General features: G+C 43.3%; 1 protein-coding gene across 1 annotated transcript in view; it reads left to right on the forward strand.

Annotated features, from left to right (window-relative positions):
- LOC147705695 (uncharacterized) overlaps positions 1-12,221 on the forward strand; it is a 149,590-nt gene extending 137,369 nt beyond the window's left edge. The window contains exon 5 of the mRNA XM_086932123.1: positions 1,701-12,221. Within this exon, the coding sequence (XP_086788249.1) occupies positions 1,701-1,823 (123 nt within the window). The 3' untranslated portion in view covers positions 1,824-12,221. The remainder of the gene's footprint in view (positions 1-1,700) is intronic.
- Positions 12,222-17,628: the final 5,407 nt, after the last annotated feature.

The raw sequence follows: 17,628 nt of genomic DNA on the forward strand, positions 1-17,628 counted from the left end.
CTGGGTGTTCGTATAGAAGGTCTGATGCACATTCTACCAAATCTTTACCCATTGCAACCAAAGGAGGAAAACATTGGGTTGATTAATACTTTGGATGCTCAGCTCAAATTAAGTCATTCCAAAGCCAAAATTCGATGAGGAAAGTTGTAGATGGGTTTTCGGAAACAGTTGACGCGTGCTACAGGGCTCTCCTACCAACAAGAGACTTTTCTAGACTTCCCTCCTCGATGTTTTTAGTCAACCTATTTGGCTGGTACAGGGAAAGGAATTGATTCCTACAAACTCTCTCTGTCATCTCTTTGTAACTAGTGGTTGTCTTTCCAGGCAACTGCTACTAAGATAATTTGTGCCCAGTATATTGTTTTCTCCCTTAAAAACCTTGTATGACCATAGAGAAGTTCAGGGTTCTCTGAGTGGTCTTTCTTTCTTGCACCAGGCAGCATTGACGCATTTGCAAAGACACCTTCCCATCATAGATTTTATAAGGCTGCAAAATATCTATGTAGCCTACTGTTTGTGTTTATTATTGGTTAAAGGCATCTTTGACGAAAAAACCCGTTTTTGACTGATTCACGGCTCATTTATTTGAAGCCTAATTGGGCATATGCGGAAGTTGTGGAGCAATTTCTCAATAGAACTGTGTCTGAACTCTGAGTTTTCTCGTTCTAATAAAGCTCTCAATGTTGTCCGAGTCTACACCTCATGTTCCCTTCATTCCATACTACACCTGGCAATAGAATACTTCACTCCTAAAACATGGAGCAACCCCCACTTCACACCAGAGCCGCCATCTTTTCTTCTTGTTTTCTCTCAAGATGCTGAAGACCTGTCTTTTCAATTAACCAACCTACCATAGGGAGGGCCAGGCATACACACCGCTCAGTGCCAGGATACACTCGTGGGTGGTGGTGGTGCGCTTTACAAATACACATAATATAATACCAACATCCAGTCATCAGTGACATTAATAATTAAATAAATAAGGCACCCATCCATTTTGTACGCTGTGAAAGCAGGAATAAGGACCTTCTTGTTGATTTTTTGCTTAGTTTGGTGCTTGTTCACCTTCCCACACAACTATACAGCCATCTCTGCATATCACAGGCCCTGCAGCAGTATTTGGAGCAAAACCAGCATGCAGACTACATTTCCACAGTAAGGACTCTGTTTCAGTATTTCTGTATGATGTCCCTGGAGTAGATGACATTGATTTTTACAATAGAATAATATTTAAACGTACTGGTCACAGGATCAAATTGTTCATTAATGATCTTCTTATTCTAGATCTCAAGGTGTTCACTGGTTGTTCAATACTTTCTGGTCTTTATTTTCAACAGATGAAAACAGGCAAATGTGCCTAAATTGCAGACCTTTCCTTCGCACTCTGAAACCTCTGACTTCCAATGCTGAAGAAATGTTGTGAACTTCTTTTATTAGTTTAAACCTTTATGTATGTGTTTTACAAACAAATATTTGTATTGTGGGTGAAGAGACAACAAGAAAAAATAATATTTCCTTTACAACCACTTTGGATACCTTCTTCTTCAAAATGGTACATTGAGATTTTTATGCCACAATTTTCTCTTCCCTCCAGTTCCCTATCCAACCATTCACAGCTTCCTCACTGTTTCTCTCTTCCTCTCTCTTTTATTCTTATACTTGTTCTTGCTTCCCTCACATTTTTGTCTTTCTGATTTCAGGGCTGTGACTGTGAGAGCTGTGCAGGATGCCAGTTCTGCCCGCTCTGCGACTGTGCCTGTGCCTGCCAGCCTCCTGACTGTGAGAGCCTCAACTGCATATGCTTTGAAATCAAGCTTCGGTGAACATTTGAAGCCGGATCCGAATATGGGTTAAGTTGTACAGATCAAAGTGTCTTTGTATATTTGCTATAGACCCCATCTGGCGGCCCTTGTGCAAACTGGGTGTTGGCGGGCAGACAAGAATGTCTGCAGTTGTTGGACGAAGGCCTACTGCCAGCTCTTGGAGGGGCTAATCCTTGGTGGGAAGATAAGACACGTGCAGGAGTATGTGAAAGACCTATTCCTCATTGATTCTGGGATAGCTGGACAAATAAGGTATTAAAGGCCTTTGAGGGGCAAAGAGATCACCGGCCTCTGCTGAGCCCTTTTAGCAGGACCGGAAATAGATCGGAAAAAAAGCTGATGTCCGACTTTCAAAGAGGGATGTAGGATTGCTGCCCTCTTCACTGAATAAGAATTCAGGCTGCCTTCAGGAGAATTCATAGGCCATTGCATTTTGAAGCCATTATGGATTGGCCGTATGAGAGGTTAGATTTCATACCTTGCCAGAGGTATGCGGGAAACCTGCAAATGAAATGGTGTCTAAAGCTTAGATTGCTGCCTGTGGAATGAGAAGACATGGGTTATAAATAATCCATGCTTACATACCTGATCCTAGGTAAATCACACTATATTTCAGGCCCAAGTACCTTACTTGCCAAAAATGGGAGCTTTGCAATGTGGTTGCCCTGGTATTAAGTGCTGCATAAAAAATATGGATATTTGGTCATCTGAATGCTTGTCCCCCAGAGCCGGGCATCTCGGGAGCGAGAAGAGACTGGCAAACAGGTGCTATGATTTAATGGGCAAGCTTCATCCCATGATTAATTCCCTTGTGCAAGCTATTTATAATAAATGCAGTTGTGTTGTAATTATTCCAGCTGAATGTACACCTAGTGAGCATTTAATAAGGGATGTAAACATACCTGTCTTCATGAGGTCGTTTAGTAGCTGTGTAGTACTGTGGATATAAGGACGAACTCTTGAAAACACATGTCTGCAGTGATCAACTGGGCAGACTTGTGACTCTCTGCTCTTCTCAGGGCACAGGGTGTGATTTTTGGGTGTCCCATTTTACCTGTGCTCAGATTTCCTTAATAGTGAGGGGTGAAAAATACACATGAAAATATAATGCTTCTAAACACTACCCAGGTTGACCGCATGTAACAGTTAGTGACCTTGTACGTTTGTGGTTAGCAGAACCGCCAAAGATTTGATGATTTCAGTTTACATAAATATTAGTCATACACTGATCACTTTTGCTCACTAAGGGGTTAAACATCTCAGGATGTTGGTGGATGAAACAAAAACCAAGGAAAAAGAGGTAGAAGAAGAAATGGAGATTAATTCAGATAATGAATAGAAAATAAAGAGGCTGGTGGAGGCAGTTGAGCCGAACAACAAAGAGGAGTATCCAAGAAGGTGGAATATCTAGATCAAGGTTCCACTCTTTCTATCCAGCCCTCTCTTATCAGTCTGTGCGTAGTCTTTCACAGGGGACCTTTCTCTCTGCAGTCTTTATCATTTACTCTGTTGGTTCTCATTACTTCTCTAAAGGCACCTTGTTTCCATATGCTTGATTCTTTCCAAGGCTTATAGTTTCAATGCAGGATAAGATAATCTCCCTGCAGGTCCCACCTCTTTCTCAAAAGATTCTGCTTCCTCATTGGAAAGAGCTACTTTTTATGTGCTATCGTACTCTGGAAGACTGTTGTTTCAACTGTAACGTCTGTGGTTTCCTTTTTAGCCTGGTACTTCTTTATTCGGCCTGCTCTTGCTCTGTAGGTTCCACCTTTTCCTGCCGTATTGGCTACTCTTCCCATGAAGAATTAATTTTCCTCTGCAGCCGCCACATTCTACCTGTAGGTTCCTTGCTTTGCTTTCTAGTCCCCATGTATTCCTTCATTAGGAAACATCTTCATCTGTGAGCTTCTCCTCTTCCCTATAGTGTTCCACCACTTTTCCTTCAAAGTTACCATATCCAACTTCAACATGGTTCATGGCTGGTTGTTTCCTTGGCATGCTGGTAATCCACTGGGGCCTACCCATGCATCCTCCAACATATCGGAGTTCAGTCGCTGCTTGTACAGACTTGATCTGATCTTCAACCTGCACCTATATGATAAGAGCCTAGGTGAGCATCTTGACAGTATGCTGTCCCTTAATGTGCTCATGCGTTTGTTGTTTGTGACAGTGTTTGAAAGGGAGCAAGCTGAAAGGGATTCTTTATTTAGGTGAGCTCTAAAAAAAAGAGAGAAAGGGCCATCATCGGCTGATCCAGATCTGCTGAGAGCAATGTTCTGAGTCCAGAGCAAGTTCTTATGGGTCATTAAGTGTGTTGGGGGCTAAGTAAAATAGTTCATAGTTTGAGTTGCTCAAAATCGACCACCACTGCCTCTTTCATGCTCTTTTCCAGGGTCTTTCATGTTCTGGATATGTCCTGCCCAAGTGAGTGACAATGAGGAGTTAGTTGTTTAGAGGCGTGAGCTTTGTTTTGTAAGCCATGTATCTTTTTTTAATTACAAAGTATTTTACTGGTTTTTGAAAGAGGAACCAAATAGTGAGCAAAAGGATGCCATGATTCAGCAATGTTAAACACGTATTGTAAAAAATGCAGGTAGAGAATCTTATTTCTTGTACAAGAATGCATTACAGGACTCAGCAAAAGGAAACTAAGAAAAAACATAGCATAAAGTTAACCAAATCTTGTACGAGTAATAAAAGTAGGAAAGATAAAAGTAGGAATTCAATCGGGCAAGTACAGTAGCGGGTATGACAGTCCAGTAGGTGAAGGTAGGAACAAGTTCGATTTTGGAAGCCGATCACCTGACTACAGAAAAGGGAGAATGTACGGAAATTATCGTGATAGGACCATTTGACTGTGAGGTGGAGGCCTAATGGTGGTTTAATAGCTGCAAAGAATATCTAGCGTCTTCCATACAGATCTAGGGTGAGGACACCAGGGGTAGTTCTGGAAAGATATGTTGTCCGCACCTCCTAAGTAAGAAATCCAATTCAACCAGGATTTGAAAGAGGTGGCAGCAGTGTTCTTCCAATTGTTAAGGACAGACTTGCAGGCTGCAGATAATAGAATGTCTAGCAGTAGGCTATTATTATGTGACTTGAGGTGTGGCTCAAGGAAACCTTGAATGAGTGAAAGAAAATCTTGTTTGAGTCAGAACTCATGTAGGGCATGCAAGAAGTCGAATATGCGTTCCCAAAAGCGGGAAACTGAGCTACAGAAAGAAAGTAGGTGTGGGATGCTGCCAGTGTTTTTATTGAAGTTCCAACATATTGAGTCAGCTCTAAGAAACATCTTGTGAAGGCAGTACAGGGTCCAGAATTACCTATGTAGGAGTCAGTATTTTGTTTGGGATAAGGCGGGAGTTATTTTTTGGGAAACTACCAATTTCCAAATTCTGTTCTAGTAATCTGGGGAGCGAGTTTCACGTGGATTCCATTTCCTCAATAGTTTCGAGGTTCAATTAGTGTTTTTTTGGTCTTAGGAGGTGGTAAAACTTGGAGGACTGGTGTGTGGATTTTGGGAAGGAGCAGATAATCATGAAGAGAAAAGGTTCATCGTTGGGGAATTTAGCTTTAGATAGGCTGGCTTTGAGCTTAAGGAAATCATAAAAGTCTATATCTTAAAGATTATATTTGGTGTTATAATTCTCTGAAGGAGGAGGTAGACTGTTGGTACCTAGTTGTTTCTAAACATGAATGCTGTTGGTTGCCAGAAAATGGGTTCACCCTTTATTTTGATTTTAGAGTTATGCCAGAGCGAGGTCTTGTTAGACTGGGCCACAGGGGTCTCTAAAAGATTGTCAATCCCCCGTAAAGCCCTTTTTAGTATTATTAAAAATGTATTTGGCTGGAAGGGAGGGTTTGGTTTTAATAGATAAACCTCTACAGGATGAAGATCACCCACAATTTCTATCTTAACAGTTTGCCAAGTGGGGATATAGTCTGGAGGTTTGGAAAACCACAATAGTTTCTAAAGCCAGCCAAATTCACCCCTCCTAGGTTCGTTGGGAGACAGTTTTTTCATGGAGATTCTGGGGCCTTTTTCTGCCATAAGAATGTTGTTAGCAACTTGTCAAGTTTTCGAAGGAAGTCATCCAATAGCACAAAAGGAAGCTTATTTATAAGGTAATTCACAATCAGGGTTATCAACATCTTGATCATCTCAATGCAGCCACACCAAGTGATGCATTTGGGGTTACAGTCTTTTTTAGTGTTAAATTGTCATTATGTCAGAGGGTTTCGATTAAATCCAAAGATAACTCCAGTCCTAATATTTTATAAAATGAGGTTGCCACGACAGACCCGTGGAGTTTAACAGATCACTAGTACAAGAGACTGTATAAGGCCATGACTTCCTATTTGTCCCTGTTAAGCTTATAGCTTGCATCCAGGACATATAGATCTATGGTCTGCAATAGTGGGGTTATTGACAAGCTGGCATTCTCAGTCATGACCAAAATATCATGGTGTATATCGCCAACTTCCTCGAGATTTTGTTGAACTTAGCATAGGTGATATAGAAGTTAATTTGAATACCTGTGAAGTAGAGGTTAAAGGGACAGAATAAAGAGCAAAGGGGAAAGGGGGTAGCCTTGTCTAGTACTTCCCTCTCAATTAAACGCAGGGGACAGCAAGCCTCCATCCCCTACTCTAGCCGAGGGCCCACTATAGAGGGCCATGACCATCTTGGTAAAAGTTTCACCCAGGTTGAACTAAAGGAGGGTTTCACAAAGGAATGGCCAGGAGACTCTGTTGAAAACCTTCTCAGGATCTAGTATATCGCCACGGTTTCTGAGTTCGTAAATTTTGCTCTTTCGAAGAAATGCATAGGAGGCGAGAGTTGTCATTAGATCGCCGGTTTCTCATGAAACCCACCTGTGTGTAATTAATCAAGTGTGGTAAAAAAAGGTTCCGATTTCTTAGAGAATTTTGGCATATATTTTTGTGTCTAAATTGATTAACGAGATTGGCCTGTAATTCTTAGCCAGGGTCAGGTCTTTAACCCAGGACCCAGAGCTCTGTGGGGTTTCACTGGCTTAATTGCCTCCATAACTTCCTCTGATGTCACTGACGAGCAGAAGGCAGTCATCTCTGAATCGGTTATGGCGGGCACATGTAGTTTATTTTGGAAGTCCCTGTACAGTTTAGAAGAGGCTTTTGCATCCTCCTCATGTATAGATTTATAGAAATCTTTGAAGATGTCCAAATTTTTGAGAGTATTCATATGGGTTACGTTTAGATTATCTTTAAGAGCAGTAATACTTTTATTGGACTCCTTTTAATGTCAAATAGGCTGCTAACATCTTACCAACTTTATTTGCCTCACAGAGTTTGACGTTGGTATCAGTTAACCCAGACCCCAGCTCTCTCACTCAGAACTGTATTGTATTTGTACTTCTTATTATTGAGGGTAAGGACTGACTGTTGGAGCTGGAGAGTTCGCCATGTCTAATCAGTGACAATGCATGGTATTGGTATGCGTTGTTCTAGCAAGAGCATTAAAAGCATATTGGGGCTCATACCAATGAAGTAGAAGAATACTGGAGTTTGAAATCACGTGGTAAAACACTTAAGTCTCATGATTTTGAAGTAGATGGTTGATGAGTATTCATTAGAAGATTCTCTCTCTAATCCAGGTAGGCCCGTAGATCCCTGTACTCGTTGAAGATGTGATGTTTGACATCAGCAAGGACCTTAAATTTCTCAAGACCAATGAAGGAGAACAGGAGATTCACATTCTTTGGTCAAGCCCTGAGGGCAAGGAACCCTTTCCTAGTTTCCACTGTGGAATTGGAATAGTCTTGCAGAATGAATATTTTGTGACCGTTCCACAAGATCTGGTTGCTTTTACGCATATGGGTAAGGATTAGCTCTGTGTGTTGATATCTCTGTGGGCAACAGGCAATCCGACATGTAATATTCTTATTATTGGGCTTGAATGATAGGACACGATGGGCCCTTTCTAACTCAAAGTCTTTATAGAAATGTAGGCCTGTCACCTGAGATATCAATTTCTCCAAGAAATTTAATCGAGGGTTTGAGGAGACCTCTTAATTTGTATTGCATCAGTATTTGCCTTTTTGAATTTAGCCAGATCAAGTACTTCCACAAGCGTTTTGAGGATCATATCCATGTTGTTGTTAATATCTGATTTCTCTTTGGTAGGAGAGTCAGGCAGTGGCTGTTCCGCTATAGTGCATTTATGACTTGTTTTGGATTATTTTTCAGCCATGATTTCATCTGAAGAAAGACAGAAGGGTGAGTAGTACACCAAGCTGGTGCAGGGACTGGGCTCAGAGCGAGGCATCAACTCCCAAAACTGTGCGAGATGTCAATGTGTGTGATTTAGGGACCACACTTGTCTGATTGTAGATTGGAAGACTGTTGTATTGAGTTGAGGATCAAGGAGGTGGTTGCAGTATCCCAATCACTCGGAGAGAGTAGAAATAGGATCTGAACGTCAGAATATCGAGGAAACAAGCATTGGGTAGATCCAGGGAGAAGACTAGGTCTGCCCGTGCTTCACACAAGAGCTCCTGGAGCCATCACAAGCACAAATAAATAATTAGAATGAAGCGTAGATCGCATTTAGCACAGCACAAGCTCAAGATCACATTTAGCAACAGCACAAGCATGTGCACAAATCAGGTGCAGGAGCCAGAAACGTAGTGTGGTGTGATCCAGGGTTATTTTTTGCACCTTAGCAAACTTTTAGTTACAGAGCCTCCATAGAGAAAAAATCCCAAGAGATTGAAATCAATGCTGCTAGGAAAGCCTTGTGGCATGGCGTCATCTTGGTTTCAGGCAAAGGGAGAGGTAGTACAAAGCTGGTATTAAGAGTTGTAATGTCCCCAGAAATGTCCTGCATGTACCGTTGCAGGTCATACTCCATATCGAATACAGTGGGAACATGATCGCCATTAGAAAAAGGCTTACTTGTTATTTGAAGCGGAGTGTGTCCTTACCTCCTTGTGTGACTCTGATTATGTCTGTCAGCCAATTTGTTGAGAGGAGTGAGGTCGCATCTGAGAGACGGATGAATAAGGCACAACATAACCAGTAAACTCCATGCCTAGCAGCAGGCAGGTTCTTAAGGTGCCCTGAAGTTTCCAATAACAGCTCCTTCTTTTTGTGTCCTATATGGCAGTTTGCAGAACTTGTCAACTGCAGTTAGCACACCGTGGCAGAGGGAACAACGGGATCAAGCCGTCATTCACCACTCTATCCAAACCACACCCCGTAAGCCATGTGTCTTTTTAAAGTCCCAAAATGTGTCTGGCCTCTATGAAACGTCTGGCCCTTTATCTACTCTTGCTCTGGCTTCAGTATTGGCTCTGTACCCACTGACTTGTGCTTTAGCCATTGTGCCAGTTCTGATTGTAATACGACAGGAAATATTCCTGTCTTTTTGATCCCAGTGAACTAACTGAGCCCCAAGGTTCATGCAAATCCAGCGAACCGCACCAAAGTAAATAGCAATCAAAAATGCCTTTTTAACAGAAATTCCATCTGACCCCTGCCTTAGTACTATAGACTTTGTTGCATTGTTCTGCTTTCAAACTCCAATATGATATTTTTACTGTAGACTTTGCTGTATTGGGTATGATTTCAAACTGCTGCAATGGCTTCTATACTGTTCTCGTTTATCCTTTGCCAAACATTCCCCACTCTTTGCCAGTTGTTCAGGATTTCTTACCCTTTAACCATCCTAGGCCTGTGTGCTGAGTCCAGCTTTCACCCCTCCTCCCGCTTTGCCCTTTGTTACAGCCCTTGTGCCCTTCCTCTCTGGCCTTTACATTTAGTGTGGAGTTCCACATTTACTTACATCCTTCTGTCCTCTTGGTTATGTTTTTATACTGGTTCCAGTATCACCTCACTCCTTTAGATGTTTTGTACAAGGTTCCGGGCCCACCTACTCTTCGTCATCTGCTGTCATCAACTTGGCTTATTCAGCTCTGACCTAGAATATCTGAAGCTATTAAAACCCTCTTCCTTTAATTGAGAATCCATTTTCGAATATTCTTGGGAAGATAGTGACTATCTGCAACTAACCATCCAGACCTTTTACTTATTAATTTTGTGTTTTTCATTGTTAATGTTCTACTTTGCAAAATCTAAGTATTTTTGTTTACTCCTTCATATACATTATGACCAGAAATGCAGGCATAGTCATAGGTGTCCCAGGGAGTACAGTGAAAGTCTGTTCTGTACCTGAAAATGTAGTACCTTGGGAGACTTTAAGAGGTCCATCGTAAACATGGTAGTACAGGAAAAGCACCTTAAATCGCTGGCATTGTACAAGAAATCCTGAATAAGATCTGTCACTCTGACATATGTCAGAATAGAAGAAAGCATAGCCCACTATGTATTTGGATTAAGGGTCAAATTTATAAATTATTAATTTGATGTTTAGCAAATTGTTGTTTTAATGATTTGACAACCGAATCCCACAGACTAGCAACTGGAAAAAACTGTTAGAGAATTTTGGTCCAAATAAAACATATTGGGCTGCAATAATCTGTCTACTGTTTTTACCACAACCTATATTGAACTAGAGACACAGAGGAGAGACACCAGGAGCTAAGTTACACAGGTGCATAGTAAATAGCTCTGCCCATTCTTCCTAACCATTTTCTAAGGTGGTGAGGACTAAGCAGGGGAAATGCACGGGTGAGAGAAAGAAGGGGGAGCGATGACATAAGCCAGGAAAAAGTTATTGTGAAATGGAGGAACTCCCAGCTTATATGAAAGGGACAGAAATGGAAAAAAGAGCAGAGTAAAGGGAGAGAAAAGAGTTGTGGAATTTAGCCCCCATAAAAAAGAAAAGGGCCTGATGTACAATGTCATTTTAGAGTACCAAGACTGCGATTCACAGAACCACAAGGTTTGTGACTGCCAAATTGATTTTTTTGTTACTGAACTAACCCTGTTTTGTGAACCAGTAACCGTGTACCAGAACGCAAAACGGGTTTAGAAAAGTATAAGGAAACCATGCTTGGAAGGTGTGCTTTTTGATTAATTATGATCTGGTCTGTATCAATGTTTTGTGATGTAAATCTGGTCAAAAACATTGAAAAGTTATCAACCTCCGAGTTGGGGTGGTAACACATTTCCAAAAGGGACTGGGTCTCCTTGGGTTCTATTCCCCTTTGAGAATGTAAATAAAATGTTTGTTGGGAACAAGACAGGGGTCCAGGGGACCACTGCCAACTCCCAAACAAACTTAAAAGAAAGGTTTACTAAATTTAAATGTGGTCACAGACATGGTGGTGTGCTATTTTAGAGAGTTACGATCTGTGACCTAGCTCATGAATTTTGATGAGGTAGATCAGGTTGCGACTCACTAAGATTCGGCATTTTGTGAATCGATCTATAAGTAAATAGGTTGGTTGGTAACGTTCTTTTCCATTCGCAAAATGTCTGTGTAAATTTTGTGACCACTTCTTACTAATGGAAATTCAGGCCCAAGGTATCATATAAGAATTTCTTTGACAAAATGCAGACCTCCATGGGTTCTCTGAATTCAACCTTAGAATGCAAAGCACATTTCATATTTTTTGTATTTGGCATGTTGGATTTAGCAAGGGAACCAAACAAATTGCTGACGTTTGTGAGTTTAAAATACAACAGTAAAGGAGAAGGAGGTTACAAGTATCCCAAGAAGTGCAGGGCAGGACGTTGTTTCCCAGTGAGGCTTTGAGGGGTTCCTGGCATCCCTGGAAACACAGACCAGTCAAAGAATTACTAGTAATACCAGAGAAACCCCTAGTGTCACTGAGATTGCAGCTAATGTATCTTTCAGTCTTGAGAATAGTTTCTCTTTCATTGAAGAAGACTCAGTATACAAAAAATTTTAGCTTCAGAGTGTCATCCCCTCATTCAAAGGTACTCTTTAGGATTCGGTGAAAAGGAACTTTGCCACAACTGGGATCCACTCAATGAAGTGATGAGCCTCCCAGCCTGAGGAACTGCATAGACAGAAAGCTGGTTTTCTTCTTGACAAGAGCTTATCCTTTGCTCTTCCTTCACCCGAAGCATTTAACTTACGCCTAGGTATACCTAGGCCATCAAGCACTCACTCCGACTGTTCCAGGTAGGCTTTGCTGGATGTGACCTGGCATCTGCATTTAAAACAAGGCCCTAGGTGCTTTCTTTGACCCCCAACTCTCACCATTCCCTCTAGGCCAGACTGCATCTTCGCTTTTTACCAACTAATTGTGTTATGAGTTGTTTTCAATATTTTGTGAAGTCTATGGATTGTTTTGATAAGCTTGTGTATGTTTTAAATACAAATGAAGATTTATTTTTCTACAAAAATGTGTTTGTAGTGCACAGATGTTTTTTTCATGGTTTGCCATATTTCTGTGTGTTTGTTTTTGTACCACAATAAAGTTTTGCCAAGATTTCTTTGTGATGTCTGCTTTATTTTCTTGTTATTCATGGGCTTTTCCTGATCTTGAGGAAAAAGTGTGAGTCTGCTAAGCCCTCTTCGGAGGAGCCTGCTCAGTGAGCATGAAAGCAGGGCATGCTATTATGGATTGATGTAGATGTCTTGTTACCCCAGGGTTGCCCGTTGGTGCTAGGCCATATTTACATTCCTCATGAGTCCACATGCTGCAGTGTTCATCTCTTATTCCGAAGTTCAGAGTTTTCCTGGGAGTAAAGTAACAGATGTAACAGATGCACAAGAGGTGAAGGTCGTCTGGGCCCCGAGTGATATCAATGTTGAGTTTGTACAAAAGCTGTGAGGGGATACAGTTGTTGAATATGGCACAATGTGTGTCAGTCCCTTGGGTAGCCCATGCAAATAATAGCAGAAATGCACAGGCAACAAACGATGTTCTCAATTTTAAAATATGGCTAATGCCAAGACACCTAAGGCATGTGGTTCCCTGTCCCGGAGTCATGTCACCTAATCAGTCAATCACAGGTAGAACAAGCATTTGCAATGCAATAGGTCTCGCATTAATTAAGTTTGAGCTATTGGCATTGCTAAATATTCCACCACCAATTGCAACAAAAGTCTATAAATTGTAGGCCAAAAAAATGTGTATTTATTTTTGTAGCAATGGTGGCATGATTCGCTTTAGATGAATATGTTTAAAACTAAAGTACGCCATACTGCGATTGATGTGTGCACTGATGGCTGGTGGTGTGTGTACCTGTAGAAATTGTGCACTGATGGCTGGTGGTGTTTGTGCTCAGTGAAAGCATGCACGGATGACTGATGGTGTCTGTGCCTGGTGAAAGTGTGCATTGACGGCCGGTGGTGTGTATGCCTGGTGAAAGTATGCCCTGACTGCTGGTGGTGTGTGTCTGGTGGCAAAGCGTGCACTGACGGCTGGTGGTGTGTGTGTCTGGAAGCCTGCACTGAAGGCTGGTGGTGTGTGTGCCTTGTGGAAAAGCGTGCACTGACATGTTTAAAAGTAAAGTGCGCCATACTGCGATTGCTACAATATTTAATTGTGGATGCGTTAACAATTGATGCGTGCACTGATGGCTGGTGGTGTGTGTGCCTGTAGACATTTTGCACTGGTGGTGTGTGTGCCTGGTGGAAATGTGCACTGCTGGCTGGTGGTTTGGTGCCTGGTGGAAGTGTGGTGTGGTGCTACTTGTTGTATCATATATCTGGATGCAATGATAGAAATAGCCACATACAAGTCGGACGGCCCACTGCGAAGCACAGATTTTTAGCTTATGTGTTTTTAAGCCACACCCTTAATTACATTGGCCACGACGCTTTGAGAGACTCACCCGTATTGTTATGCCACTTAAAGCCCTGCCTTTTAGTTAATGTAAGATATGGAAACACCTGTTATCGGCTGACTTGGTTCCATTAAACTGTGCCAAAATAAGAATTTCTGGCTGCATTTTAGCTGGGTGCCCCTGTTTGCAGTTTAAATAACAGAAGAAGGTGAGGAGTAGTTCTGGTGGGGAACACGACGAGGAATGTTAACTTGTTTATTGCAGGGTCAGAAGGGACTGCTGTGATCTGGGCCGCTGTGTGTTGGTTAGGGCTGCAGTGTGGAGTAAAAAAAACAATAGGTGCAAATTATAGTGTTGTTTACATTTTTATATTGGTCCAAAAATATCCTTGCAGTAGCATATCTCCAAAAGTCAATAAATATTAATTTTAAGCTGTGTGTCTGCTGTCTTTTTCCTATTTATTAACTATCGTAGCAATTGTAGCACACCAGGCTTTAGCTTAAGATTAAAAGTAAAATGCAGTGTGCCGCAATTGCTAAAAAAGTAAACCATTGGAAAAGAAATGCGGCATCCGCCCGCCTTTGTTTTTTTCTTTATTGACTTTTGTAGCAATGGCAGAACACCCTGCTTTAGAGGATTTAAAGCTAAAGCTTGGCGTAGTGTGCCGCCCAAGTGGTATTTTTCTGCTTCTGTTATTGCATTCGGATAGATAATACATCAAGTAACATTACACATACAACAAGCCAGAACTATTGGCTTTGACAATTTGTCTTAGTTGCATAAAACAAATAAGCAAAAACTATGAATTTGTTGTATAAAATATAAAAAATGCTTCAGTTCTGAAATGCACGTCTGTCTGTGGATTATGCACAGTAAGGTAACCAAGCAGGGATGAGGGTTCCCTTACTGATAAACTATTTTCTAGCAGAGCAAGGTAAAATAAACTGGGAGCAGAGCGGAGCATGCATCCATTTGAGACTTGTTAAGCTGGGAAACTAAAGTTTTCGAACACCTGCTTATGTAGGGCACATAAAGCAATTTGAAGTAGAAGTTCAGTGTTATCCATAGCTCTTGGCACGGCTCAATGTGTGGCCAGCTGAGATATCCAGCTGACAGTGAGCGACTCAAATTTTACTCGGTATGTTCACAAGTCTCTTTGTGTTTGCCGAGGATGAGCCTGGACTTTAAAGGTCATTGGGATTTGTAAGAGAAAATAGTCACTTTTTGGATAGGCAGGAGGGACAATAATTTTGCTTTTGGATTAATGAGCTAATAATTAGCATATTAATAATGTGCATTCAACGGAAATGTGTTCTAAAATAGTGTGTGGCATACCCAAGCATGTCTATGTATAACTCAGTAGCAAGTAAACTTGCACTCACGTGCCTTTCTTCGGCCTTCCACACTATCCACAGTCCTGGCTTCTCACCACATCCAACAACAAAACAAGCTTCGCAAATGGGAAAAATTGACGAAAGCCATATTTTGCTTCTTATTTTTGCACGATGACGTGGTTCTGTGCGGAAGTGCTAAATAAAGTTTACTTAATTCCCACACATCGCTCAGCTGTCAGGTTGGGGGAAATGCATGCAATGTAGACAGAAGCATGTGTGAAAATTATGCCCCAAGTTGAAAGAAAACACTGCCCTTTAACCAACACATCGCGCAATAAACAGACCACGCAGTGTCAGCGTAAAAGGCCATTTTATTAGACCAGGCTGCGTAATCTGTACATAACAATAAACATAAACAGGTAATAACATCAAACCCCCACTCACACTCCCTTCTCATTCGTTTCACTCGTTTCACCTCATCACAAACCCCTAGAAGCTCCATACCATACTTTATTTCTGCCCCTCAATCACTTGTCATCCAGCCCACTCCTTGCGTCCTTCCAGTCATGCCTCTATCCGCCATTCGAACTCCCCCCCCCCCCCCAAGGGATGGGTGTGCCCGCTCTTGACCCCCCGTTCCTTCAAAGAACCACCTAAAGCAGCTCTGGCCTAAACTGGCAACGCTATAGACCGACCCAAAACCACACCTCCAATTGCCGGGTGGGTGGGAGGCCTTACTTTTCTCCCTCCCGATGGTGCCAGGCACAGGAAGAGGAAGTTCCCTTCCTCCCCTGCGCCTATATACCCACCCCCTAACTCCTCCCCTTCCTGTCCTATCCCGCGCGAATGACCCCGGGGGAAGACTAGTCTGCGACTATGCTTCCCCCGGGGCCCGGCACCGCGCAATAAACAGACCACGCAGTGTCAGCGTAAAAAGGCCATTTTATTAGACCAGGCTGCGTAATCTGTACATAACAATAAACATAAACAGGTATCGCCCCATGCTTCATTGCCCCCTCCACACTTTCCTGGGGACCAACTCTGTCCAGGCAATGCAGGTCCCTGTAAGCCTAGCTTTCAACACCTCCAGGTCCCATTGCATAAGCTGTATAAGCGCCAAACCTGACAGCTGCACCAGGTCATTTTCTCCCAGATGTATTACCAACAAATCAGGGCATCCCCTTTGCAGGATCATCTTCGCGAGCCAGGGCAGTAGTGCCCCCCATCGCATGCCACCTTTGCCCCACCATTGTACCTCGTGCAAGTGTCCTTCCAGTCCCAGGTTACGGCGGTACACCTGTTGCTCCGCATATTTGGATGCCCAATGCACGAAGGAGTGCCCAACAATCCATGTCACTGTCTTACTGCCCGGTCCACCCATGCAACCTACGAAGAAAAAGATGTTAGAAACAAGAACAGCAACCATGACTCAACCAACAGCCTACCTGGGACCATCTCATTTCCTCACATACCTCTGACAACAGCGTGACTTCCACCACCCAATCCTCCTAATCCTATCCCAGGACCACCCCAACCTGGCCGCAGCTGTCGCAGCCCCAATCCTGAAGGAGTGAGTCCCGAAACCAGACGCATCCAGCCCCAACAGCCGCAAAGCCTTGCGCAACACAGCCAACAATTGTCCCGCCGTCAGTCTCACGCCTGATGCATGACAGAAAATTTCCCCACGCGCCACACTCACCGTCCCCAGGAAAGTCCGCCATTCAACCACCGGGCATACTCCCCCACCCTCCGTCTCATTCAGCCACACCCACTTACCCCTGCCCAACTGATCAGTCTTCGAGCACCGCAACCAAATACCCAAACAACCACCATCCACTCGAATCTCCTCGAACAACCTACCAGTCATACTCCTTGTACCCAGCAACTCAGACACCCTGAAAGCCCCGAAAAACATCCACACCATACATAATCGAAAAAGGCCAACCTCCACCAGGTCGTAACAACATTCCGGCAACACCCCAACCAGCTGGACCAACAACTCAAAAGTAACCGCTTCCCGCAGCCTCCCCCCCCCCCCACTCCTGCATTCCCTGCCCCAACCCCGCAACATCCTGCTCACGATCACATCCTTAGTCGGGTCAAAACCCAGAAACAAAGCACAGTAAAAGGATATCCCTGCCAATTTGCCAGAGATCATGGCTGCAGTGAAACCCCTATATATGCAGTCCAGCACAAACCGTCTCAGCCCTTGTTCAACCTCAGACTCCACTCCCATGACGCAATCCGGATTCCAACCCATAAAAGCACTAAATTCAGACCATGCCAAATGATACGTCCGTCTCGTGGTGTCTGCTACAGAACCCTCCACCGGGCAATCATCCTCACTCCCCCAAGGCCCAGATGCCGGCCGGCAGCTCGGTCTTGCAAGTATCCGCTCCCGGTGCCAGGTGCCGAAACCGCTGCCACTGCGAACGAGACAAAGCATCCGCAATGTCATTATTCGCCCCAGGGACATGCTTTGCTCGAAACACCACATTCAACCGCAAACAGGCCAGCATGAACCTCCGCAACAGCCGCAGCACTCTTGGGTCCCTTGCCCTCTGATGATTCACCAGATCCACCCCCGTCATGTTGTCCACATGGAAGAGCACCGACCTGTTTCGAAATTCCTCCCCCGACACTTCCAGTGCCACCAGCAAAGGGAAGAATTCCAAGAAAGCAATGCTCCTCCCTTGTTTGAGCCATGAGGCCGGCCAGCTCTCCGCACACCACCTGCTGTCCCAGAAAACACCAAACCCCGCTGA

This window comes from Lissotriton vulgaris, chromosome 7 (assembly GCF_964263255.1).
Source record: "Lissotriton vulgaris chromosome 7, aLisVul1.2, whole genome shotgun sequence".
Lineage (NCBI taxonomy): Eukaryota > Metazoa > Chordata > Amphibia > Caudata > Salamandridae > Lissotriton > Lissotriton vulgaris.